General features: G+C 41.8%; 3 protein-coding genes across 13 annotated transcripts in view; 1 reads left to right on the top strand and 2 right to left on the bottom strand.

Annotated features, from left to right (window-relative positions):
* MTRR (5-methyltetrahydrofolate-homocysteine methyltransferase reductase) overlaps positions 1–406 on the bottom strand; it is a 29,565-nt gene extending 29,159 nt beyond the window's left edge. For 2 of the 4 annotated variants that reach the window (XM_054193355.1, XM_054193361.1), the window contains exon 1: positions 16–163. The gene's annotated coding sequence lies outside the window, so the exon portion shown is untranslated. Of the gene's footprint in view, positions 1–15; positions 164–388 lie in introns of those variants that run through there. The other 2 variants (XM_054193358.1, XM_054193356.1) reach the window with 2 other exon arrangements.
* Positions 92–13,592, top strand: FASTKD3 (FAST kinase domains 3). Of its 8 annotated transcripts, XR_008465115.1 has the most exons (10): positions 92–195; positions 776–2,239; positions 5,477–5,562; positions 6,148–6,310; positions 7,442–7,511; positions 8,809–8,923; positions 9,692–9,816; positions 10,712–10,779; positions 12,062–12,265; positions 12,476–13,592. XR_008465115.1 is itself a non-coding variant. In XM_054193365.1 (8 exons), exons 2-7 carry the CDS (start codon positions 805–807, stop codon positions 9,788–9,790), a joined length of 1,968 nt encoding a protein of 655 aa, XP_054049340.1. In that variant the 5' UTR covers positions 92–195; positions 776–804; the 3' UTR covers positions 9,791–9,816; positions 10,712–12,034. The 8 variants fall into 8 exon arrangements, 6 of the variants coding, with proteins under 6 accessions (XP_054049340.1, XP_054049338.1, XP_054049343.1 ...); XR_008465116.1 differs by lacking the exon at positions 10,712–10,779; XM_054193365.1 differs by lacking the exons at positions 12,062–12,265; positions 12,476–13,592 and having other exon boundaries at positions 10,712–12,034.
* CFAP90 (cilia and flagella associated protein 90) lies at positions 13,191–21,158 on the bottom strand. The gene is made up of 3 exons (XM_054190569.1): positions 20,864–21,158; positions 17,072–17,188; positions 13,191–13,370 (listed from the first exon to the last, which is right to left on the bottom strand). The coding sequence occupies exons 1-3, from the start codon at positions 21,062–21,064 to the stop codon at positions 13,191–13,193; spliced, it is 498 nt and encodes a 165-aa protein (XP_054046544.1). The 5' UTR covers positions 21,065–21,158.
* Positions 21,159–24,347: the final 3,189 nt, after the last annotated feature.

The raw sequence follows: 24,347 nt of genomic DNA, 5'->3' as shown, positions 1-24,347 counted from the left end.
TCGATCCATACGTACGCGAGGACAAATCCGGCTCCCAAGGCAAAGCCCCTTGGCTCCGCCGCGCCGGACTCAGTTCAGCTCTACCCCGCCCCGGCCCGGCGAGGGAAGGCAGCGGCTGCCAGCGGCCGAAGGTGCCCGCCGGGAGAGCGGCGGAAGCTCCCGGCAGCCCCCGCGCTGCCCGTCATGGCGGCGGAGGTGAGGCTACCCCGGCCTCCACCGGCCGCCTCCAGCGGCGGAGGGAGGGCGGAGGGAGGGCGGGAGGGGGAGCGGCGCGGGACCGCAGCCCGCGGTAGGCGCTGGGGCGGGAGGGAAGGACGCGCCTTGGCCTGCCCGTGCCTCGCCGCTCTCGGCGGGGGAGGCGTGGGGCCTGCGAGGCGGAGAGGCCTACCTGTGCCGGAGTCGCCCATCGCCCCCCCGGCTGCCAGGTCCCCCCCGGTAACGGCGGTCAGACCCTCTGCCGCCCGGCGCACCCGCCCCGACGGGGTAAAGAGGAAGGCGCCGCCGCGCAGTTCCCGCTTCGGGAAACGTCCCGTCCCCGTGTCCCCCTCCTCCCCGTGGTGTCCATAGGGAGACGCCGGGCAGGGGCGGGCTGCAGCCTGTCACCCGGGTCCCCCCGCTCCCGGCAGGTTCCGCTTCTCTTTGCATCGCCGGTGGTCGTGGGAGAGGGGCCAGCCCTGTCGTGTCCAGCCCCTAAAAGGCGTTTGGGTTTTTTTGGCTGCGTTTTAATGGCACTCTTTTCCAAACTATACATTTATATATATTTTTCTTCCTCTAGGTATCTTTTGAGAACCTGCTTGATACAGTATGGCTTTGATTAGCCGGAAAAGTTTCCAGTTTTATTCATCCAGCGCACCAGCAAGCAGGTCCATTTTGATGACCCTAAGCAAAAGGTTGAGCTTTATCAGCGGGCAGCGAAAGCCCCAAAACTGTAGCTCTGTAGCCATGAGGATGCTCTATTTCAAAGATAAATCTCAGTATATGTATTGTAGGAAAAACCATGTACAGCTGCGGGTACAGTCTCTTTCTGTTAATGAAACTGTGCATCTTTGTGGAGATACTGGGAGCAGTACTAAATCTAATAACATGTGGATGGACGAGCAACTGTTTTTCAAGAAGTTGAACAGCCTTTGTACATCAAAAGAGATTTTTGACTTTCTTAGCTCTCTAGAAGCCATGTCTGATACTATGGCATCAGGAGCCCTGCAGAGGATTTCTGAAGTTGAGGTGGATGACGACGGTCTGAAAAACCCTGAAGGGGTGTTAGAGAATGAAGTTTTCAGGGCATTATGCTTTCAATTTGAATTTGAATCCTCAAAACTGTCAAACACTGGGCTGCTGAATGCATTGCAAGCTTTGATAAAACTACGTATAGATCCCCAGAGTACGCTGATGGCAAGCTTGCTTTCAGAGGGTAAGGAACGGCTTGGTAAAGGACAGTTGACTGTTAAAAATCTGTGTGCTCTTGGAGAGAGTTTGCTTGAGTTGGAAGGCCCAAGTTGTGCAACACTGGGAGAAATTGTGAACCACATGCAAGAAAAAGACATTGAGAAGTGGAGTCCTAGGGAAACGGTGATGGTTTATAAGATGCTGCAGGTGACTGTCAGGGAAGGGGAACAATACCAAGACTTGCTAAACAGACTGAACAGTGTCACTTTAAACATAGTTTCCCAGCTAAGCCCAAAGTTCACAAGCATAATACTGAATTCACTGGTTGTTCTTCACCAGACTCAAGCAGTTCCCTTAATCACAGCACTGTGTAAACATTCTGTGAAGCATATTCCATATTTCACAGGTGATGAACTGGTAAATGTACTGGAAGCCTTCCTATACTTTGGACATCGTGAAGAAATTTTTACAGAGGCACTGGAAACACATATTCCCAAGTCCATCTTTACCATGCATCCTCAAACAGTCAGCAAAGTCATGCAGTATTGCTGCCAAAAGATGATCCTTTCTAAGCCCATCTTTGATGCAGCAGCAGAAAATTTCATTTCTGATGCTGACAGATTTACCACCGACCAGATTGCTGGGTACATTATACCATTTGGGACTCTTAACTATCTGCCTACAAGTGCTTCTTCCTTGTTTAGGAAGCTTGAAACCATATTGCATGCTCGTTTTAGTCACTTTCAGCCTCGCACCTTGCTGAAACTGCTGCACTCGTGTGTCCTTATTCAACGTTATCCAGTAAATTTCCTGCCAAAAATATTTAGTCCCTATTTCCTGCAACAGCTTCAAGGTAAGGAGCAGCATTTCTCTTGTGATGTTCCACATTTCTTTTAATTACATGGCATATCTCTTGTCAAGCACCCATTTCTTTCCACTTTTCATCTGTCACATCAACAATGACCTGATTAAGGTGACTGGAGAATAGTGATAAGGAGGCCAAAGACAGGTGCTTCCTTGTCACAGTTGCAGTTGTCTTTCAGTTTATATCATTTAGAGGAGTTTGAAAATTGCACTGTACAATCTTAAACAGAGATTTGAGTTCCCTTAAAAATTTTATTTCAGTTAATCCTTTTGTTTTTCTGAAAAATACTGATCTGTTTTTCCCCATGCTTGTCCTTTGTCTCATACAGGTTTTAGACGCTAAGTTATTCTGTGGAGGAAATGTATTACTTTTAACTCTGGCTGTTTTAAACTTATTTTGCCTTTGCCATAACTGATGTGAATAGTCACAATGAAGTGAGACTATGTTACTCTGAGACTAGTAACACTAGGAAGGCTAGCGAGACCAGTTATTATGGAACTAACAAGACTGAGACCAAAAGTGGTAGATTTTGTAATGACAATGATACTTGGAACGATGCATGACTGACATAAAATAGAGTTTAGTGATTCTGGGTTCATTTTTCTCTAAATTGTTTCATTGTAATGACACTGGATAGCGAGTCCCGAGACTTGACTGAGACAGAATAAACTGGGTGTAGCCCCCCATTTGCTTTGCAGCTTTGGGCAAGTCTCTTCACTTTTCTTTATCTTTTTCTTCCCCCACAACTGTTTGCTGTGCTTACTTGGATCTCATACTCCTTAGGGTTGGGACTGGCTCTTAGGTGTTTTACTCAGGCCTAGCCCAAGGGAGGACGCATTTCAAAAACAATAGAAATACTAATAGTATTGATTGTGAAAATAATTACCTTCTCTTCTGGACTGCTGGTTAGAGTTAAGATTTTGCTGACAGTCTTTTTAAGGTTAAGTCTTCTGTGACTTTGCATAATCCTTGTTTCTGGATATTTTCCTAAGCATCAAAACCACTCTCTTCCTGAGGCTCAAAGGGCAAGGTACATGATTGCAGTTGTCAGAAAACCTGTTTGTAGCCTTTAAAATTGGGACTAAATTATAATATGCAAGAAAAGTTACAATAAGTGTTCCACAGCTTACTTATCATTGTGTTACTAGCAAGGTCACCTATTACTGCAGAAATAATGCGTTGCTGTATTTTAAAAATTTGTCTAAAATTCCTTATAAACTTTGGTTAAGGTTAATACAAATTCTAGAGACGAGTGAGGTGAAGTTAAGCATTGAGACAAAAAGAATTTTAATTACTATTATTGATAAGAACATGTTACAATTATATACACAGCATTTCTAAATCTCAGTCAGTAAAAAATGTGTTTTTCAAGTACTGTTTTACCTTATGATTCAAATAATGTCCACTGCATGTAAGTGATTCTAGTGCTTTACTCCTTACCTTCTGCCAGCCTGCATCGTGTCCAGCTTTTCAGGTGGGGGTAAGGTAGAACTGGGTACGGACTCCCACTGTCATCTCTACTCTTTTGCTCTTTCAGGATAAAGATTATTGTGTTATGTTCATGCTTCCAAACTGGTTGTGTTTCTCTTTCATATTGTATTATGATCAGCTTGTGAAGGCTGAAAAGGGTAAATGGATAAAGCTGAAAAAATTAATTTGCAGTGCATAATTGTTGGCTTAATTAAAATAGAAGTGAGATTTGAACCAGTAAAACGTTAACAGCGTCATAAATGTGAACAGTTAAGGCTAGGCTGGTATGGGTTTTTTAATCATCTAGGTAAAAATGGAAATTGAATTCCAAGGCTCACATATGTTTTAACAAGGCATAAAGATTGTTGCTTCGTCGTGGTTGTTAAATCTACAATCTGATATGGTTATGTGATGCTTCTTCCCATTGGCATCCTGTGTATTGACTGGACTCCTCTGGGGGAGGCTTGCTGTGCCCGTCTGTGTTCTGTGCCCTGAGCTCTGCTCCTTTCTACCTCTGAGCAAGCGCTACAGCCCCAGACTTGCCTCTGTGTCTTACCATACTGAGGAAAACATAACGAAATTTAAAAATCTACCCCATGGTTTATCCCGTCTTGCTTAGGAGATCTCAGAGCCTGTTCACCTGCTGCGTCTAAGACTGTCTTGTCTGCAAGGCTTGCCTTCACCTATTTTTTTATTTTTCTCCAGTCTAGTAAGCCTCTAGAACGTCCCCCATGTGATTGCCTGTCCTTGGTTCTAATTGCTGCATGATCCAACGCTTTTGGACGGAAACATATTATGAACAACACAGTTCATAAAAGCTGTAGATTTTTGGTAATTCTGTATTAGATAGGAAAGCATTTTTAGCGGCATTATAGGGATATGTAAGCTACAACAGAAAGATGAGTGACTTCTCAAGATCTCAGATAAAATTGCTTTGTTAATAAAGCTCTATATAAGGTCAAGTTTTCAAAGTCATTAGAAACTTTGGTCACTCAGTTTTTAGCTGTTCAACATGAAATACCTTAAGGGGTTGATTTTTAGGAAGCAGACGTTCCTCATGTCCTAAAAACCAGAATGTCTTTTAAAGTTCTCAAGCTGATACTTAGAAAATGAGAGACCTCATAGCACCAGTTACTTTGAATAAGTTCTTTTAAATCAAAAAAGATATTCCACCACAGTGGTCAAAGTTCAGAACAGGAATTTGAGAAGATGACCTGCAGGATTAACATCTTGTACCACATCCAGTTTTTACCGTTCTGTAATAATACTTTGCACATAACATGAAAGATGCTTCAAGTATACACTTGTAGAAAAACCTCCAGAAATTATTCAGTATTATCCACTACTTTCAGATTAAAAAAAAAGCCAGCTGAGCAAAACAATGAGATCGTGGAATTATAACCTGGGGAGAAGGGGTTGTAGGAAGAAGGAAATGGGATATTTCTCCAAGACCTCAACTCACGCCTGTTCCTCCATATAGAATGTCCTACATCTCTCAGATTTTTTAATTTTTTTTTCGTGGAACAATATCATAGTCTTAACTAAGATCTGGCTAGTTGTACATTTCTGTAAATCATTTCCTCATTTTTCTAACCATGTAATTTCACAACTGATCTTTCTGTTCATTCAAACAATGATCAAGAGTGATAAGGATCAAGTAGCTTCTCTGCATGTTTTTCCTAACTTCTGCATGATGGTTTGTGTAAAGATACTTTGTTGAAAGTCCACCTGAAAGCCTGAATATTGTTGTTTCAGCTCAGCCACCTGGTTTGGACAGAATTGTTACCTCCCAGCTAACCCAGCTTTTTCTGACTGTTACCCTTGAGTGCCCGTTTTATGAGGTATGGTACATACGAAATCAGAACTGATGTTAACAAGAGGTGATAAGGTTGCTAGGGCCCTGTTGATAGTTGAGGATTGTCTTCTCCATAAAAACATCGGAATTGGCCCAAACAGCTTTTTTTTTCCCCTTGATGAAAATACAAAGCATTTCTACCTGTTTGATTGACTTGATATATTTGTATGTTTGATGGAACTGACTAGCTCTAAGTTAAAGTGGTTTTTGTGTATTTCCGAGTACTTTTCCAACAACTATTGCTTTTTTATGTTTGGCTTGTGAAGTCTTGGAGCACAAAAGAGATCAGGCACTTAGATGTTGGCCTGACTGAAGAGGAACGGAAGCAGTTGTGCATTTCTCATGAACAATATGTTCAGCATGATAGCGTGGAAGCTTGCTGAGGATGTTCTGGTGGTTCTTTTGGGGTCTTTTTTTAAGTTTCCAGCAGATCACACCTCAGACTGTGAGTCCCTCAATAGACATGACTTTGAAATGCACAGAATACATTTTGCTACATTAATATCAGGTAATTACAAAAATCTTATTTTCCTTTTTCTTTTGTTTGATTTGGTTTTCTGTCATTATGTAGGGTCCCAAACTCCTTCCAAAGTATCAAGTAAAAGCCTTTCTCATGCCTCCCAGTTCTCTGGATGTTCACCTCCTCAAAAGGGTGAAGACTGGATTACTTTATTTACTGAAAAAAAGGATATATTTTGCATCAGAGGTATCAACACCATATTTCTATACAGTTGGTAAGTAACATTTCTTGAAATTAATACTAAAATGTGTGCTTATGCTGTCAAAACTTTAGGCTCAGTTATTTTCTAGAAATAAAAATTACTGATTTTTTTCCCTTTGCGGGCATTCTGAATTGTGCAAATACAGAAAAAGTAAACTGGAATACAGAACTCCATAGAGGATCTGAAATGAGGAAACGTCATGGGAACGTGAAGGAAATGCATTTTCAAAGTCCAAAACAAGAACAGGAAGAGAAAAGAACTGCAATGTTACTTGGAATTTGCACAGCCAGTCTGCAGTAAAAATAGCTGCTAACTCCTGTATTCTGTATTTTTACTATTGTCTCCTTTTTAGTTATCCTGTAATCAAATTGTATAATGTAAAGTAAAATGAGGCAATGCCACTTGCCTGGTCTCTCTGCTTTGGGGGTGAATAGAGAGAGGGAGAACTGGAAGGTTGTCAGCCCTCTGCCCTGCTCAGCTGGGCTCCTCTCCCCTTAGCAAGAACTGTTGGCTACATACAGTCAGTGGGGGGTTTTTCTGGATTGAAAGAGAGGAGTGAGCAAAACAGAGTGTTTCATTCACCAGGAAAAGAAACTGAGAGAAGGTGATGAGGAAAGATGATGAGGAAAGATGTGTGCCCAGGAGGGGTCGATGATAAATAAGGTGTTGAGGGAAGGGTCTCTTGGACCCCATGGACATCAAAGGGATAAAAAAAAAAAATATCAAGAGGAAGGGATGATTCTAGAATTATTCTGCATGTCAGCTTCCACATGGGGTTAAAGTTGGCAGGGTTTAGGTCCGGGGCGGGGGGGTAAAAAAGAGAGTGTTTCCCCAAAGCCCTCAACATTCCAGAGGCCCTAGCCAGCCCAGAAAAGTGCCATTTAAGGACATTGTGGTTTTTAGTGGACTTGGAATACTACTTTGCTTTTAGTGTTACGAAAGGCTGACGCGTTACTAATTATCACTCATTTGTGTTAAATAGTTTATACACATCTTTTGCAAGCCTCTCTGATTCAGAAAAAAGTACTGCAATATTATTTTAGTTACTATAAAAGAATGAACTGCAAGAGGGTGAGAATTACAACAAACGGTTTGTTAATACAAAGTGAGTTTTAATGTCACTTCTCTTTTAATATCTACTAGATATTGAGATTAAATTAGATGAAGAAGGTTTTGTATTGCCTGCTGCCCAATGTGAAGAGGTACACAGACGGTAAGAGAATAAAAGACGCCACTGGTAAAATGTTAACATTGACAAAGAGCATCCAGGGTGAAACCCTGGCATAATTTAAGCTAATTGGAGTTTTGCCATTGACCTCAACAAAGCGAAGGTTTCACATTGAAACCACTGGCAAAAGGACAAAGTTGGCAAAATTAATGATCTGTACTTTTTCCTCGTTGTTTTGCCTCCTGACTATACAGTGTTAGACAATTAGTCTCTTTACCCAGTGACAGTCAGGATCAAAGTGATACTGATTTGCCTTATAGTGATGTAGTTTGATCTTCAGTAATTAATTTTCAAATTAAAACCAAATTAATTCCAATTGAGTGTGTCCACATGGATTTAGCACAGTTTAAGCCAGTTTGAGTTCACAAATTTACTTCTGTAAAGAATCCTGTCTAATGAGGATATTTGCTACAGATGCTGTTTTTATTGAACAATGCATAGATGTTTATGAAATATGTTAAACAAGGATTATTTTGAGAAACATTTGATACAAAGTTAAGCAACCTGCCTGTGTGCTATTTGCAACTGCACTTCTGTGGATAAAGCAAAAGTCTTTAAAAGTTTATGTTGTCTCCAGATTAACCTTCACAAGACTCAGAGTAATACAGGTTCTTTCAAAAATCCAATCCTTTAATATTTAAGAATGGGCTTTGATTATTTTTTTTTAAATTACAGCTTTCACGTGTAAATAAAGGTCACAATATACTTAACATACTGAAAATGTAAGTCATTTTTTTTACAGTGGATATACAAATCTTTCTTTAAGTTGATGTGATATTTATCACTAAGTAGAAAAAATATAATCTGGATGCTGCTAACCATATATACAGGTTTAACCTAAACAGATTTAGCTTAAACTTAAACTGTAACAGGTTTAACAGGTACATTAGTAAGTTGAGTAAATTTAGCTGCTGAACCGTTTTCAAGCCGAGAGAAGTGTTTTGTATGTCTTTCCTTCTAGAATAATTCAAACAGCTTACCAACAGTAGCATGAAAAATATCAAGCTTTTATTAACTTGTATAGTAGTTTTTGTTCGGAGCATATAAATAGGCTTTTCAGGTTAGTTTCACTAAGCTTCAGGTTTTCCCCCTCCCACCAGTAAGCTGAGTGATTTAAATTGACTGAACTAGGTAACTTCCATCCTACAACATCTAATTCTAGGAGGTATTAGGAAGTAAGAGGGGAGTTACTGTCTCATGCTTCTTAGGAACTGCAGTAGTTGTGGTGACTAAAGTAAAGGATTTATTATTTTTTTTATGCTACTCTTGTGCTTGATTTCAGAGTTGCCCTCTGTGTTGATGGTCAAAATAGATTTTGCATTAACAGCCACAATCTGTTGGGAGAAGAAGCTATTAAACAGAGACATCTTCAATTACTTGGTTATGAAGTTGTGCAGGTAAGTCCAAAGACAGAGTTTTGCTTTTTCTCTGGCTAACAAAACAAGTGAAAAATTATTATATTATAACGCTTAAAACTGTAGATGCAATTATTTCCCAAGGCAGATGTAGTCTTGTCCTTTCTACATTATGTTCGCTCTGCCTAGCTTTTGCCTTTTTAAGGGTGGTAGAGAAATTCCTTTGTCTTCCTTGCATCAATTAGTGTATTCTGCCTGTGTTTTCTGCCAAATAGGGGCTGCTTGAAAGAGTACTTCTCTGCAGTGATTAAGGTTCAAATGTTGACCAAGAGTTCAGTAGAATTGGGATTTTTAATTAAATACTTTTTAAAAAAGATCTGAATTTGGAGTTTAAAAAGAAGAGTTAGAAAACAAAAAGGAACTGCTTTGTATTGTAAATATGTTCACAACAGAGTGTATCCTTTATTTTGCCCATTGTTTTAATAGGGGTATTTTTATCTTTAAGCATATTTTGGGCCAAAACAGTTAATTTTAGATTTTTGAGATTTTCTTTTCCATTTGTAATCACTTATCACATAAGCCTAAGTCGGTTATATTTAACTTAGTTCAACCTGTAATGGATATCATTGTTTGGTTTACAATAATCTCTGTTCAGGTGATTTACAGATCAATAATATGCTTAAGATTAAATTTTAATTTTAAAAAAGACAAATCCTTGGTGTGTAATTTTACATCTGCTTAATGAACATCAGTCCTACCCAGCTGTTTATTAAAAGGTATTTCCAGCAATCATTTTTGTTTCTTTTCCAGATTCCGTTTTTTGAGATAGAGAGTCTACAAAATTGCAGAAAAATGGCAGAATATCTACACAAAAAAATCTTTCCTCATACATACGGACTTGGCTGCTGACGCGGGAGAATAATACTAAATCACAGGTTGACCTCCTGTACTATAAAGTGTAAATATTGTATGTGGAAGAATAATTCTGTTTTCTAAATAACTCCACCTAAGATGATTTAAGCTTCTGAATGTGACACCTTCCAATATTTGGAACAATTGTAAAGAGTAATAAAGAGCAACATATTTTCTTAAGTTTTATGTCAATGTTTATTACAAGTTAACAAATATAAGCGCCAGTCAGTTCTGCGTTTCCTTTGGATTTTCACTGGTTCTTACTCACAACTGCAAATGGACAGATGTGACTACTCAAGGATACTGGCTGGTGTTGAATATACAGAAAATGCCACGCTACCTAGCAATCAGGGCTTTTCTTGACAGTATAAAAAGAAATTGTGCGATATACTCATAGCTGTTTGTGTGATTTCCCAAGTGTTTCATAAAACTAAAATTTGCAGTAGTTGCACAAGCAGCATTCGCTTATTTCTCAAAGAGATGCAGAGTGCTGTTCACTAAGTAGCAATGCCTTACAAAAAATTAGAGAGTTTTTATTAGAAAGATTCACTTTACTTTGTAAAAGAACAGCTGCCACAGGGTAGTGGACTTGCACAGCTATCTCTGTGGGGGCCACCCCATGTTCTGGATATGTATTATTTGTAATATTGTCTTTGGTGGCAGTTTTATCTAAACTGACTAAATGGGGTCGTGTACGCGCTCTGGAGTTCCTTCAGTTTCTAGCCTGCCATTCTGGCCTAAATACTTATTACACTCTGAAGGTCTGAAACAGAACTATGTCCTACACAGTCCTTTTTTTATGCTTTTTTTATGCATGAGTATCGGTTCCACCCTTCTGCCATAATTTAGAACTGGAACCAGTAACCACTTCAGCCATAACAAGCGTGCCCTAACTCAAGTCAACATGTTGCTTTACAGATGGATGAAGGGAAAGTAATATCACCTTAGTTCTGATCAAATAACTGCTGCATGGAACACATTTTCAGGTTAGCGTGTGCATCCTGTCCTGTATGGAATTATTATTTATGAGTAGCAAAGCAGAATTTGCAGCATCATCTGGTTTGATTTTAACTATTATGATTTCATACAAAAAAGGTGAAACTTTTACATCCTTAAAGTTCTGTGCATTTCACCAGTAGATACAGAACGTGGCCATTTTTTCCTTCCAAGGCTACTGTTAGTAATTTGTGAGTTGTGGGTATCTCAACCCAACAATTCCTGGAGATTTTTGGATGCAAAATCCAGATCCAAAATATAATTTACATTGTGTCATGCTGGCGTTCTGTTCACGTTAATTAGTTGCAAGTATAAAATCCTTACTCAATGTAGTATGTCAGCACTGACAGGTGAGGGAGCACCAAGAGGTAATGAGATACTTTCCGACAGTGTACTAGAAGCTTACAGCACATCACTAACCTAACAGTTGTCATCCTAGCAAAAGAGAAATTGAAGGAAAATGACTAAAATGTGTTTGCAGACATCCATAAGGAACTTCTCCCTATTACAGAAGAAATTGTAACTAACTGAGCACTGGAGGGAGAAATCAACCCCTCAGAACTGAATGAGAAACAAGTAGGAGGAGGAATAGCCTGTAGAAAGCCTTCCAAACTGAGGAGGGATGAGAAGGGGCTGAAAAAGAGAAGGGGGTGATGCAAGCAAAGAAATGAGAGAGGGAAACTGATACTGGTGTCAATGACTCGTGCCTTTCTCCGCGGTGGAAGTGAGCTGGTGATGCTTATTTCTCACACAGGCCAGAAGGTGGTGGTGTTCCCAAACAGATTTGATTTCCCGTAGTTTTTCAAACACAGATGGTCTGTAAATATAGTAAGACTACTTAAAAGAAGTAATTTGTACTGGCTGTCCCAAACTAAAAATAACCTGTCTAGAATATGGCCATATTCTGTCTAATTCTTCACTGGTATACATTTGATACTAATTTTTGAAAAAAGCATTCTGATATTGTTAGAAAACATTTCCTTCTCACTTTTTTCTTACTGTGATTCCTTTCATTTATGCTGCTGGATTTGTTTAACGAAGTATTTATTGTTGAAAAGGAATGTAGCAGTTACTGCTCTCTTGTCCCTAGCCCATTGAATATAGAGGAACTTGCAGGTCATAAATAATGACTAAGTAACAAACACCTCGGAATGCGCTGCTCTGTGTGCTCTGCTTCTCACATCATGCCAAACGAGTGCTATCGATTGCCTAATTTACTATTTATCCATGCTCCAGATTAAGAAGTTCTTTTTTTTCATGATTTTTCACTAGGAAACTCACTGTGTTCGCAAATGAGACAGGTTTCCTATGTGTAAGTACCTGACAGAACTCCAGTGTCAAAGCTGTGGACTTCCAGTCCTTGTTCTGCTATTATCAGTCCCGCTGTGGTCCCCCTCTGAACAATGCTGCCTCAGCTTTAAATAACAGCAGGATCAATGGCTCTCGAGAACCAAACTGATGCATATCCTGCAGGAGGTATTCCTTTTCCTGAAATTACCTTAAAAGTTTAGTACTGGATTCAGTGAGAATACAAGGCATTAAATGTTTAACCATGTTTAGACGTTTACTCTAAACATGCTTTTTAAATGGCTACTGCTCAAATCCTTGTGGTTTTTTCCATCCTTTCTACCAAACTATTTAGTGCTTATTCTGCTAGTGTTACTTTTTTCTTCTTCTTTTTTTCAGCTTTGGTTACAGAACCAGAGATGTTTTTTCTTGTGACACTCTTGAACAGATCAGTCCCTCAGACGCTATTTGTATCGTGAAAGCCAGCAAAATGGATGTCTGAAACCAGTTAAGCTGAGATTTTGTCTGTTGAAATGCTGAGTGCTCAGAACTTCCCGTTAACTTGACTTTCATTTGAAGTCTACTGAAACTGCTAAGCACTTCTCTGAGTCGGCTCATTTCTTTACTTGCTCATTTATGGGTAAGGCCATCCCATTTTGGAAAATCTGGGATGAATCCCCGTTTCAGCTGTCGTGCAAATAAAATGACACCTTGCAATTCTGTAGCAACACTGTACGAACTAAGAAGTCGGTGACCACTGATAACCTAGAGGAGCAAGCTTGCTTAAACGTTAAGTCTGCGAATAGTTATGCAGAAGCACTGCCTAAAATTGCAGAGAGACAGCTGTTGACCCAACAGGTCTCGCTTCCAGTGTTGCTGCTTAAAATCATAGAATGATTGATGCTGCTTTTCATGAGATTTTTGTGAGACTGTAAGAAGACATGCATTTGAATTAGCACGAGGAAAAGTACAGCTGCTATTTCATCCTATTTTTAATCCAAATCATTCTCATTAACTAAAATGTAGAGGAAACGGAAAAAGCACCATATTGCTTTTTGATGTGAGGTGGTTTTTTCCTACATAAATGTTGCTGGCAATGACAGATACAAGAGATTTAACGTGGATCCAGGCTTGGAGAAGGTTCTTCCAATAAGCAGGTGATGCCATTTTTCCTGTAGAATTCTGCCTGCAGAATATTAACCCTTGCGTGCTCTCTGATTGGTTGCTCTATGGGCTTATTTATGCGTCTCCCATACTCTGAAGATGACAAAACAGCGACAGGTCTTGCCATTTCCTGTGAAAATATAAAAGTCTCCCTGTAAGAAAATCACAGAGTGAATACTTGGCAGTTATCTATTGCTAAATGTGCTGTAGCCAGGGGCAAAATAACAGACAGAACTGTACAGCATCTGCTATATGGATGTATATTTATTTAGCAGTGATCTGCACTCTTACTGTTCCAACCCTGACCTAGTTTTTTATGTATATTAATAAACCGTGAATGTATCACTACATGACAAGATACGGAGCTGTGCCGTGAGTTACTGTGGACTGATAATTTTTTACACACACACACATGCACATACACACATGCATGCATGCCCCTCCCCACACAGAGGGGATTACCATGGCATTACTGGCAAACTAAACGCTATTTTACTGGAAAGTGGCATGGATTTTATTTTCATTCTTATTTTTCTTGTGCACTGGCTTGCATGATTCATTTGAAAAACAGGAGAAATTTAATTTTTGTCCCCTGTTACAGGAACACCTACCCTACTTGCACAATTCAGTGAAAGCACCGCATGAAAAAAATCAAAGCCTAAAGAAAAACCTGAGCAACCACTAGTCCATGCAAGCTTTCCCTAAAGGACATAAAGTATGTGCTACTGTATTTTTGCACACTGAAAGGTTTTACTAAAAATGCTCGTAGCTGTAAGATTACAGAAGTAACTGCTCTGCACTGATGGGAAGTGGACTTGATGGAAAATAACCTGACAAAGAAAAGATTATTTTAAGCTCGTTCTTAGTAAACTGCACTTTACGTGACTGTGCAATCACTATTTGCAATCTGCAGTTCCTTCCTGTGCTACAGCAACGGGGAGCTCTGGAGTCAGAAGGGAAAGACAGGATTTGTTTGTTTTTCTTTCCCTAGCCAAAGGTCTCAGATTTATCAGGCTGCTTGTATGCTTACGCACTGGCCAGCACAGTAAGCCTTGGTCCCCAATGTGTTTACCTAGTCTTATGATATGATACCTACAAGCAAAATTAAAATGTGGATGCCACATCACAGTTTAGGTGCAAACAAATTACTTCTTTGCTACAACAGACACAAGTCTCTGCCGTATCAGCGCTTATGATAGAACCCGTGAAGCACACGAGCCCCTGCATTTCCTGTGAGGATGCAGGTGGGAGCACAGATCTGAGGGGTCCCATAGCAGAGCAGTCACCTGTAAGACATTTCCACGCTTGTGGACAGAGCTAGACCTGAGATTCTTGGGAAGAGGCCGTAAACTCTTTTTTTCAAAAAAAGAAACCCACCCCAAAACTAAACCAACCAAACAAAAAACCCAAAAAAAACTCCAACAGAAAAGCCCATTCCAAAACAACCATTCATCCCTGAATTCTTCCCCTACCCTTCCTGCCTATCTTGCTCCACTCCATTAAAAACTATTCAGTACACCAGCTTTTAACCCCAGCAGAACAAAAATCAAGTCAAGAAGAGTGGCAGGCAAAAAAATAAGACCATTTCTTCCAGCTGTGAACAAATGTTGAAAAGGAGAAATGACTGAATCTTTGTACCATCAAGAAAGACTTTGCTAGCGATACAAGGTTTACAGTGCCAACAACAGGCAGCAGTATGTAATTCCAATATTTTGTGTTCCCTTTAAATAAATAAGATTCAGTTTTCAGCATCCTTGGTAGCACAGCACTGACTGTGCACAGTGGCATTTCATGTTCGCGGGTTCGGCATTCAGCAGATTTCAGATTTTCCAACAGTTGGCTGGGAAGCATCCCGCTACATGCCTTCACAGCGTGTAATTCTAGCACCGTTAACGCTTGAAATCAGCAATGGCAGCCTTGTGCAAACACTCCACTGCAGTCACTGTGCTGCGTGCAGCTAAACCGAGTATCTGTGACTGTACTCTTGGATACCCTGGGTGCACCTGCAGGAAATGAAGGGCTTACATCTAGTGGTTTGTTTTTTTTCCACCTCAAGGAAAGGCGCATACTGTAGTGGATTCAGCCTGTCTCCTTTCAGTGTTGTACTAGAAAGATGTCAATTGTTGGCCTTTTTATGTTTTATAATATAGTTATTATTATATAAAGTCTGTGAGGGCCACTGAGGTAATTAAAGAGCAGGAGCTGAGTATGTGACCTGCACTTAGTTATGGGTAAGGCCAGTGTTGGGTGTCATCACGTGCAGGAGGATCATGTTGTAACATTCAACAGCTGTGGGTTTGATATGCTTCCTTGCTAATTAAAGGGCTGGATTAAGGGACACCTGTTCAGGCAGAGTCTCTTGTGTGTGCTGTCCAGCAGAGCTGGTATGAATTCTGGCCCATACGCATTTGCTTTAGGAAGCAAACTGATACGAAGGTGGGTTTTGTTGATACTGAAAGGACACAAGAACTCAGTAAAAAACCTTAACTCTGTATTGATAAACTGTTTCTACACAGATTTCCCATCTGGAGGTTGGGCTTGGCATTGGGGGAGGGAGGTTGGCTTTGTTTTGTTTAGATAAAAAGGCTCATTTTTAATTGGAGTAGTCATTTACATGGCTTTTGGCCTCAGGCAGATTTGCAGTTGAATTACTAGGATGAGCAGGTAAGGGGCACTCCACATATTCCTTTGAGAGCACCTAATACTCCCTGCCCTGCCTTATAGAGCTGACAGGCATTACAGCTAAGCAGTGACCTGTCTGGCACATATAGCTGCTAGTAAGACAAATCACAAGCAGTGGCCTTTGTCATAAAATAGCAGCAGTTTTATTACACAGCGATTACAGTAATTTTAACTTTTGTCTCTCTTTTCCATCTTCCATCTCTATCATATATAATCACCAATACAGGCAGCCATTCCTAGCCTACCCATCTCTTTACATGCCATGAACCCATTGGAATTTTGAGGCCATGAACACACAGAGGTTGCACTTCATTTGGTTTTTGACAGGCTCTGCCTGTGTGTGTGTGTACATAAATGTAAATGCATATATATATATACACACACACACATACATGCTTGTGTATGTATGTGTATTATTCAGATGCTGCATGGAAAAATATGTATTTCTATATTTGTGTATATATATTATAGTATTTCTGTTTTCAAGGCAGATGTTTAAAAACATGTCTGCATGCTTCCTTAGCTATCAGGCTGCACACCAAACTCAGATTCTGCTGGCCTTGAATGCTTTGCCCAGCGTTTTCCAGGTACGTCCGTGGTCTTCTGATTGACCCCTCCTTTGCACAAGCTCCCTATAAATTTCCTTCCTGCAGGGCAATCTGGTGTAAGTTTGTGTAAAAAACTCACCAGCTTCAGAGACTTGGGCTTTCTCAGAAATGATGTCAGAGGGCAGTGGTTGAGTTGGGGTCCCTGAATCCAGTCTTCTCAAGGAGACGAGTTTTCAAGCATCACAGAAACAGCTGTGGGACCACCTGAACTGCAACTCTCGAGGGGCACAGATGGTTCAGAAGTCACTCTCAGTGACCCTGAAGGTCTGTAACATGAGGGTTTGCCTTGCTGTGTGTATCTTTCCCCATGCTTTAACTTGCATACGGCTTGTCACCTGGAAATCTACAGGATGCCAAAGAGCAGGAGCTAATTCAGGTGTCTTCACTGGCTAATGCCTTTTCCTAAACCTCCAGGTTGAGGTCAACGATGTCTTCCTTCCGATTCCTTTGATACCATATAGGCTGCATTATAAAGGGTAAAACAATGCCTACAGTCTCCACCCATGTCAAAAAGTATAAAATACCTTAAAAAAAGGGTTACCTCCTCATTAATGTGAAGACCACGACTCTTTGCATGTTCTCTGTCACATCGGTGAAGTTTTTTGTTGTAACCCTCTGGTCTATTAAAAATGGAATCATAAGTGGAAACATCTCCTGTCTTGAGAAAAGGGGGAAAAATGGCTAATTTGCAGTATTGCTTAACTTTATAGGTTACAGAATACATGTAGTTGAGTCAATACTTAAGTCAATACTTAATAATTAATAACAGTGTACATATAGCACTAGATGAATGGCAACTGTAATATTACTGAGCTACCATTAGCAACTTTGGGTCACTCCTTTGGAATAGTCTGCAATAAAAACATCTAATGACGTGTGGTATCTTTTAGAATCTGTTCAGCTCTGAAATTTCCTTGTAGCAATCTACCTCAATTTTTCCCTGTAATCTGCTGTAACTTTTGGAAATTTAACTGCTTTATTTGTTTATTTTACTCTTCTGAACTTCATATTGTCCTTCTTAAGTTCATAAATTTGTGAAATGATCTGGCACTGTAACGTAAAAGGAAAGCAGGCAGTTTCAGAATTCATTTGGAATGAAAAAGACAAATGTATCCTGCAGTGGAATCACCATTTAACTTCTGATTAAAGCAAAATTGAGAACAGTTCAGAAACACGCCACAGTGGTAATCCTGTGATCCAGTAGTATGCATATATGTCACGTATGAACATACAGCACACCCCAAGCCAGAATATTATTGTATTTATGGTACCTGTTGACATAGTTGCATCCAAATAAGAACATTAAAGATGTGATCTGCTAACAAATGCATTTGTGAAATCCAGTCAAGAAGTTCTCATCAATGGAATCAAAGGAATTTAAAAAACAAACAAAAAAAACATTTTCAAAGAAAGAAAAGCAAAATCTTTGTTGAAATATGCTGTCAGTTCTTAATGAACTTCATTAAAAGGTCCTTATTCTGGTAAACATGTCAATCGATCACTGGTTTTATGCATGGCTGACTACAAATTTGAAAAATTGTGCATTTTGTTGGATGACTTTTTTATCTCTAATTTTACAGTGTACCCAAGTTAGCCTTTGAAAAACTTTTGTATTTAGAGTCTTACAGTTTACAATGCTATCCTCCAAAAATAGTCAAGTCAGGGCAGACCAAGAAGGCTATAATGGTTCCATTAAAACTAAACCATAGGTAAGAGCGCTAGTGAGGCATAACTGTAATCACAGGCTTCATCTGGAAGTGTATCTCCATTACTTGGTTCTGCCAAGAGGAGAGGCGGTTTGATATTTAACCTATCCATCCCTTCATTTCTCAGAAACCATCAAGCCTAACAGAATTTCAGGCACGTTGAAGAGCATCCTGCATCTGATTTGTCACCTCCATCATCATTATTATTATTATTATTATTATTATTATTATTATTATTATTTTCTGTACCTCCTTCCTTCTCCTTTCCTCCCCATGCTTTCAGTTTCATTCAAAATTGTAGAGAGCATCTAATTTGTGTTCACCACCAGGAATGTTATTTGTTCCTTTGTTTTTATTCACATGACATTATTCGTCCATTCGTCCATCCATACCTGTGTCAGAGCACATAATTCATTCTTTCTGGAACTCGCAGATAGGTAGCCAGCCTGTTACGTTAAAAACTAGCCCTGTCCCAGATGATCTGTTTAAGATCTGCCAGGTGTGCAGAGGCAACACTTCTGTGCTCAATATATTGATAATTTTTTGCTCTTGTTCCTCTTTGGTATTAAATGATGACTTAGTTGGCCTAGGTGGTGGTGGTGGGGAACTGTTTCTTAAATCCATCAGAGCAAGGGAATCATGCAGAGCAGACAATAAATTTGCACTCAGGGTGGGCATCCTCTGTGTATAGCTACTAAAGCTAAGCACTTTGAAAACATTAATTAATATTCCAGACACACATAAAATAGATAATAGTTTTCTCCACGTCACAGAAGAGGAAACACCACACAAACTGGCTATAGTAACTTATGTAAAGCAATCAAGGGAGCAACTGTCAGCCAAGGGATTAAAAGGCAGGAATTTCTGGTTTTTGGCCATGTACTGAGCATATCTTCCTCTGTTTCTCTCCCCTTCAGTCTCTGACACGCAGTTGGTTTTAGGTATTTAAGCTGCAAAAAGGAATGAAATTCCCCTTCCTGTACAGACAAAAGATTTCAAATGATATAATTCCTTAATTGCACAGAAGAATGGGTTGAATCTGTTTCCTCCCTTGCGGCCAAGGCCTGTGCTGTGAAGAAACCTATTAAACAGCTGTTATCATTTTTTGTTTCCATGCCACTGGAGCAGCATTTTTCACAAACCAGGTCATCGAGAGTGTGAAAGCAGACTTTATATTGTAAGCAAAAGCTCTACCATATGGCTGCTAATTCCATGCAGATTGGGTAGACTGGGAGCTCCACCAGCCCCAAGCGCACCACACCACGCCAGCCCTCTGACCTGCCCTAGCCTTACTCTTGTTCTGCTCTCCCTACCATGTTTTGTTAAGCATGGCACCATCTGTGCCCGCTCACCTTTGGCTCAGAGCACCTTCCCAAGGTAAGGCTGAAATCAACACAAAAGAACCTGAAATTACGAATCGACCTGTCTTTTAGCAGAGCCACCCAATCAATGGTGGAAATCTGGTTTTGCTGTTCCTTTAATGCCCAGCGCAGTGCTGTGGTCTGCACCCTACCCGCATCCCAGGGCCACACAACCTGCAGACTCTCTCAGGTTGCCAGTTGTCCCTGCCCAGTGTTCTGCATATTCAGCAGCCGGTCACTTGGGTGGGGAGGGGATTCATGGGGTGTATTTATTATTACAAATAAATAAATAAATGTTGCCATAATATTGCTATATTACATTGATATAATAGACATTTCAGAAATTTTTAATGGTTTTTATTTTTTTTCTGAGGGGGAAGCTGTTAACTTCAATGGCTCACATGACTTTTGAGAGAGAGAAAGGTTTGATACCCAGGAAGTACAGCCCAGCTGAGGCTGAAGGTGTAAGATTGTTTTCATTTCTGATTTTAAATATAAGGACTGAGAGAATAAGGAAAAAGGGTGATACAATGCAGCAGAGAGTGAGAGGTAAGGCTCCCTGCTAGTCTACTTGAGTTACTACATGTTGTCAGTGTAACACCTTCAGAAGCATCCAGTTACCAAGGCCTATATTGATGTGATTGAGTAGCGCTCGTGATTTTGTTTATTAAAGCTGAGCATATGGAAAAATTGCACGATGAACGCTGAAAACCTTTTCCCTTGACTGAAAATGCAGCAGTTTCTTATTAAAGAGTTCCTGAGAGTGTGTGTTACCAGAAAAAACACAGATGCCGCATCCACCCCTAGTGACAGATGATGCCTTTCCTACTGTTACCCCCAAAGACGTCTCGCATTTTGGTGATACCACATGGCTGGCTGGTCCTTAATCCTTGGTGAACCATGTCTCTGCCTTCTCTTGCTATCCAGTGATGGCATCCGCCCTCAGTTTCCATCCACAAGTAGCAAACACCTGTTACACTTTGCAAAGGCCTCTGAAGCGAAAACCTGCTATTCAGGCATTAGATAGCCTGGCTGACACGCGGCATTTCCACTGGTTTTGAAATATTAGCGCGATTTTTTAAGACACCCGCCTGACCAGGTCCCTCTCGATGAGGTCTGAGCCCTCGCACCGTGGGGCACAATGTCCTGACGCTGTACAGAAACCCAGGGGGGGAAGGCTTTTCCCTCCAGCCCCGCCGGGCCCTGCGAGGCCCCCCGGCTCTCCCCCGCCTCCCCCCGGCTCGCTCCCTTCCCTCCCTCCCTCACCTTGGCCACCCGGTGGAAATAGCTGAGCTCCGGAGGCCCTTCCCGTCTGGCGGGGATGTGGCTGAAGACGGAGACGGCGGAGAGGGGAGGCCGCCGCCTCCTTCCCGCCGCGCCACCGAGTGCCTCCTCTGCCCCTCCCGACCCTCCAGCCTCCGGGGCTCCCGGGGCGGCCGGCAGCGCCGGCGGGGCGGGGGAAGCCATGCTGCCGGGCGGCCGCCGTTACCCGGCAACGCTCGGCCGTCAGCGAAGGCAGGGCCCGGGCGGCGGGGCCGGGGCAGGCCGGCAGTCCCAGACACCGGGCCGAGACCCCTCCCCGGAGTCTGAGGCAGCCTGACAGGAACTGTCACCCGGGGCGCGGCTGGGCCCTGGTGGTCGCGGCCACCGGGCGGGGGAGGGCGGAACTGTGGGCGTTTACACCGAACAGCGTTAATTAAACAATGGGACAAGAAGGTGACCATGAGGCAGAATGTGCCCTTGTGACCAAGAAGGCCAGTGGTCTCCTGGGGTGCATTAAAAAGACTGTGGCCAGTAGATAGAGGGAGGTCATCCCCTCACCTCTACTCTGCCCTGGTGAGGCCACATCTGGAGTACTGTGTCCAGTTCTGGGCTCCCTGGTTCATGAGGGACGGGGAATTGCTGGAGAGAGTCCAGCGGAGGACTACAAAGATGATCAATGGGCTGGAGCACCTCTCTTATGAGGAAAGGCTGAGAGACTTGGGTCTGTTCAGCCTGGAGAAGACTGAGAGGGGACCTCATCAATGCTTATCAATATCTAAAGGGCGGGTGTCAAGAAGATGGGTCCAGACTCTTCTCAGTGGTGCCCAGTGACAGGACAAGGGGCAACAGGCACAAACTGGCACAGGAAATTCCATCTCAACATGAGGCAAATCTTCTTTACTTTGAGGGTGGCAGAGCACTGGCACAGGCTGCCCAGAGAGGTGGTGGAGTCTCCTTCTCTGGAGACATTCAAAACCTGCCTGGACGCGTTCCTGTGCAACCTGCTCTGGGTGAACCTGCCTTGGCAGGGGGGTTGGACTAGATGATCTCTAGAGGTTCCTTCCAACCCCCACCATTCTGTGATTCTGTAAACCTGTAAGTGTGGAGTGGCAGACACCCAGGTGTGATGAGTTTTTGGGCCCAGGTTTGAGCAGTGGCCTCAGGGCCATCGCAGTGGGCAGCCTGACCTGCCGTCTGGCCTGGGGCTCCAGCTACCTCACGGCTGGCTGCCCGATCCTTGGAAGCTGGGGAAGAAGGTTAAAGCAAAGCCTGACAGAAAGAGACTGACTTTTTCCCATGGCTGTTTGTGCTAATCCAGAAATCCCCCTTTACGCGGAGAGGTTGAATAAAACCACACCAAAACGTGGAGTTCCCACCAGGGTGAGGATCCCGAGTCTCAGGGAACATGGAGTTTCTTCATCCTGTGCCTCCTCGGGCACAGGTTTTACCAGGATGCTCAGCCATTTCAGGCAACGCAGATGGAAATCTGTCTCACACGTGAACACTCATGCTGGGGGCACTGAAAGTGAGTGTCTCCCTGGTGCAAATCTTTAACAACAGATTAACTCTAAAACTGCTCTACCCTGGTGTCACCTGGGTCCTGGTTTTGATATTCACCTCACGGTTATCCAGCTTTAATACATACACGTAACTACGCTTACTGTGCTGCATGGGGATCTGCGATGAGCTTGGTTTGTTTTACCTTTCTTTTCTGCAACCGCAGTTGTAGAACTAATGTGCCACAGGTACAGCATTACTATTGTTATTGCTACTACTATCTTTTGGTGAGCGCTTTGACAACAGCAGTCTTCCAGCCATCTTATTTTTACTGAATATCCAAGATTTATTTAAAAAAAAAAAACCAAAACAAAGACCAAAAGACACAAACCCAACATTCAGGGTACCAGAGATCTTTGCAATCAATTCTTTTGGGCATCGTGGACCCAGGCAATAATTCAGGTCTACTGTAAAAGTAGGCGTAAAAGTGCCATCCCTACTATATAGCTGCCACTCTCCCATCACTAACACACTGAATAATGTAGCCTCTTGCTTCTGTGCAAGTGCAGTGTGGAGGTATTTATACTCTACAGTCTTGGGTGGGTGTTTTTTTAAATTGTTCGTGACAATTCCCATCTGCTTTATCTAATAATGTCCCTCTACCAATTAGGGCCCTCTTCTTTCTGCAGCATGGGCCAAATTAGCGCAGCGTAAGTGAGCAGTGGAATTGAAAATCCAACAGCTGCTTTACATCAGCTTCCTACGCAAGACACGTTTGCCACTGTGCAAGTGCTTTTTTGTAGTTTAGTCCGAGCACCAAGAGATAGCAAGCCCATTTATAAAAAGCAGCTCAGCTGAAGCTGCAGCTATAAATAGAGCCACAAGAAAGTGTTCGCCAGAAATCTCAACTAAACTAGGCAAGAGCTCTGAAGTCAGATCTGAAATGTTTCTTGCCAGTTTTCCTTTTCCTGTTCACATGTAGCACATTTTAATTAACATTTATGATGGCATTAATTGAATTGCACTATCTGGATGCAATTCAGATTGTCAGAGATACTGCTGGATGCTTGTTACAGATTTGTCCTAAACCACCCATTTGAAATAATTTAAAATGATGGTTTTCAGTTCGTTTTTCCTTCCCAATGAAGGTATAAAGCCCTTTAGAATTATATGACTCTTACAAAGGCTTTTTCTTCCTGGTCAGCTTTTGCAGACTCCTCAGAGGCAGGATATGAAGGCCCAGGGGTTTTTGTTCCAGTTACAACCAGACTTAGATCATACGCTGCTACTATGCTGGTGTTAAGTGTATGGTCCTGTTGTAGAGTAGCATGGGAGGTCAGTCTGTTTCCTTAGTAATTTAAATATGAACATGTAAACAATTGTGAGAGAGCGATGGAGCACTTTTAATCTATATGGTCAAAAGTAAGCATTCAAGTGCAGCTGAGCTCTGAGACCAATGTGTTAAAAGTTGCTTTGAATTCAGCATCTTAAGGAGGAGAAGTTCAGTTGCCAGCCTTTTTAGGGATTAGCAACAACCCCCTCGGGTTCCACTGCTAAGGTTCCTGATGTTGATTTGTACTTTGAGAGTCATAAAGGTGTCTCAAAGGCAGGGTCACTGTTCTGAAATGTCAAACTGGCTTATGGAATAAGTTTGCATGAAAATTCCTGAAAGGAATTTGTGAAGCAAATGGTAACAGGGTGGGTGGGAAGGGGGAAATGAGATGGAGATGACAATGACGGGGGAAGGAGACGGGATGGACACAAGAGGGCAGATGACATATAACTGGACAGGTCATGGATAAGGCAGAAAAATCACAGTAGCTGTTTTCTTACTACAAGCTGATGTACCTGCTTCAGACTCATGTGACTTCGAGCTGAGATGGCTACCCTCAAAGTCTTAGCAATTCATCTCCCGTCCTTGCTGTTTGACCTCAACATGTATCGGATTGCTGTATGTTCCTGACCCTCAGTGATCCATGGAGAGACAGCC

Source organism: Rissa tridactyla, chromosome 2 (genome assembly GCF_028500815.1).
Source record: "Rissa tridactyla isolate bRisTri1 chromosome 2, bRisTri1.patW.cur.20221130, whole genome shotgun sequence".
Lineage (NCBI taxonomy): Eukaryota > Metazoa > Chordata > Aves > Charadriiformes > Laridae > Rissa > Rissa tridactyla.
This window is presented reverse-complemented; position numbering and strand designations above follow the sequence as displayed.

What these genes read in the sequence shown, in the direction of transcription:
- FASTKD3 (XM_054193365.1), top strand. Translation starts at nt 805, where the DNA reads ATGGCTTTGATTAGCCGGAAAAGTTTCCAGTTTTATTCATCCAGCGCA. An exon ending in TGTGAAGAGGTACACAGACG is followed by an intron (nt 7,512 to 8,808) that starts GTAAGAGAATAA and finishes GCTTGATTTCAG; the next exon opens with AGTTGCCCTCTGTGTTGATG. An exon ending in TTGGTTATGAAGTTGTGCAG is followed by an intron (nt 8,924 to 9,691) that starts GTAAGTCCAAAG and finishes TTTCTTTTCCAG; the next exon opens with ATTCCGTTTTTTGAGATAGA.
- CFAP90 (XM_054190569.1), bottom strand. Translation starts at nt 21,064, where the DNA reads ATGGCTTCCCCCGCCCCGCCGGCGCTGCCGGCCGCCCCGGGAGCCCCG. An exon ending in ATTTCCACCGGGTGGCCAAG is followed by an intron (nt 17,189 to 20,863) that starts GTGAGGGAGGGA and finishes CCTTTTCTCAAG; the next exon opens with ACAGGAGATGTTTCCACTTA. An exon ending in GTCTTCACATTAATGAGGAG is followed by an intron (nt 13,371 to 17,071) that starts GTAACCCTTTTT and finishes ATATTTTCACAG; the next exon opens with GAAATGGCAAGACCTGTCGC.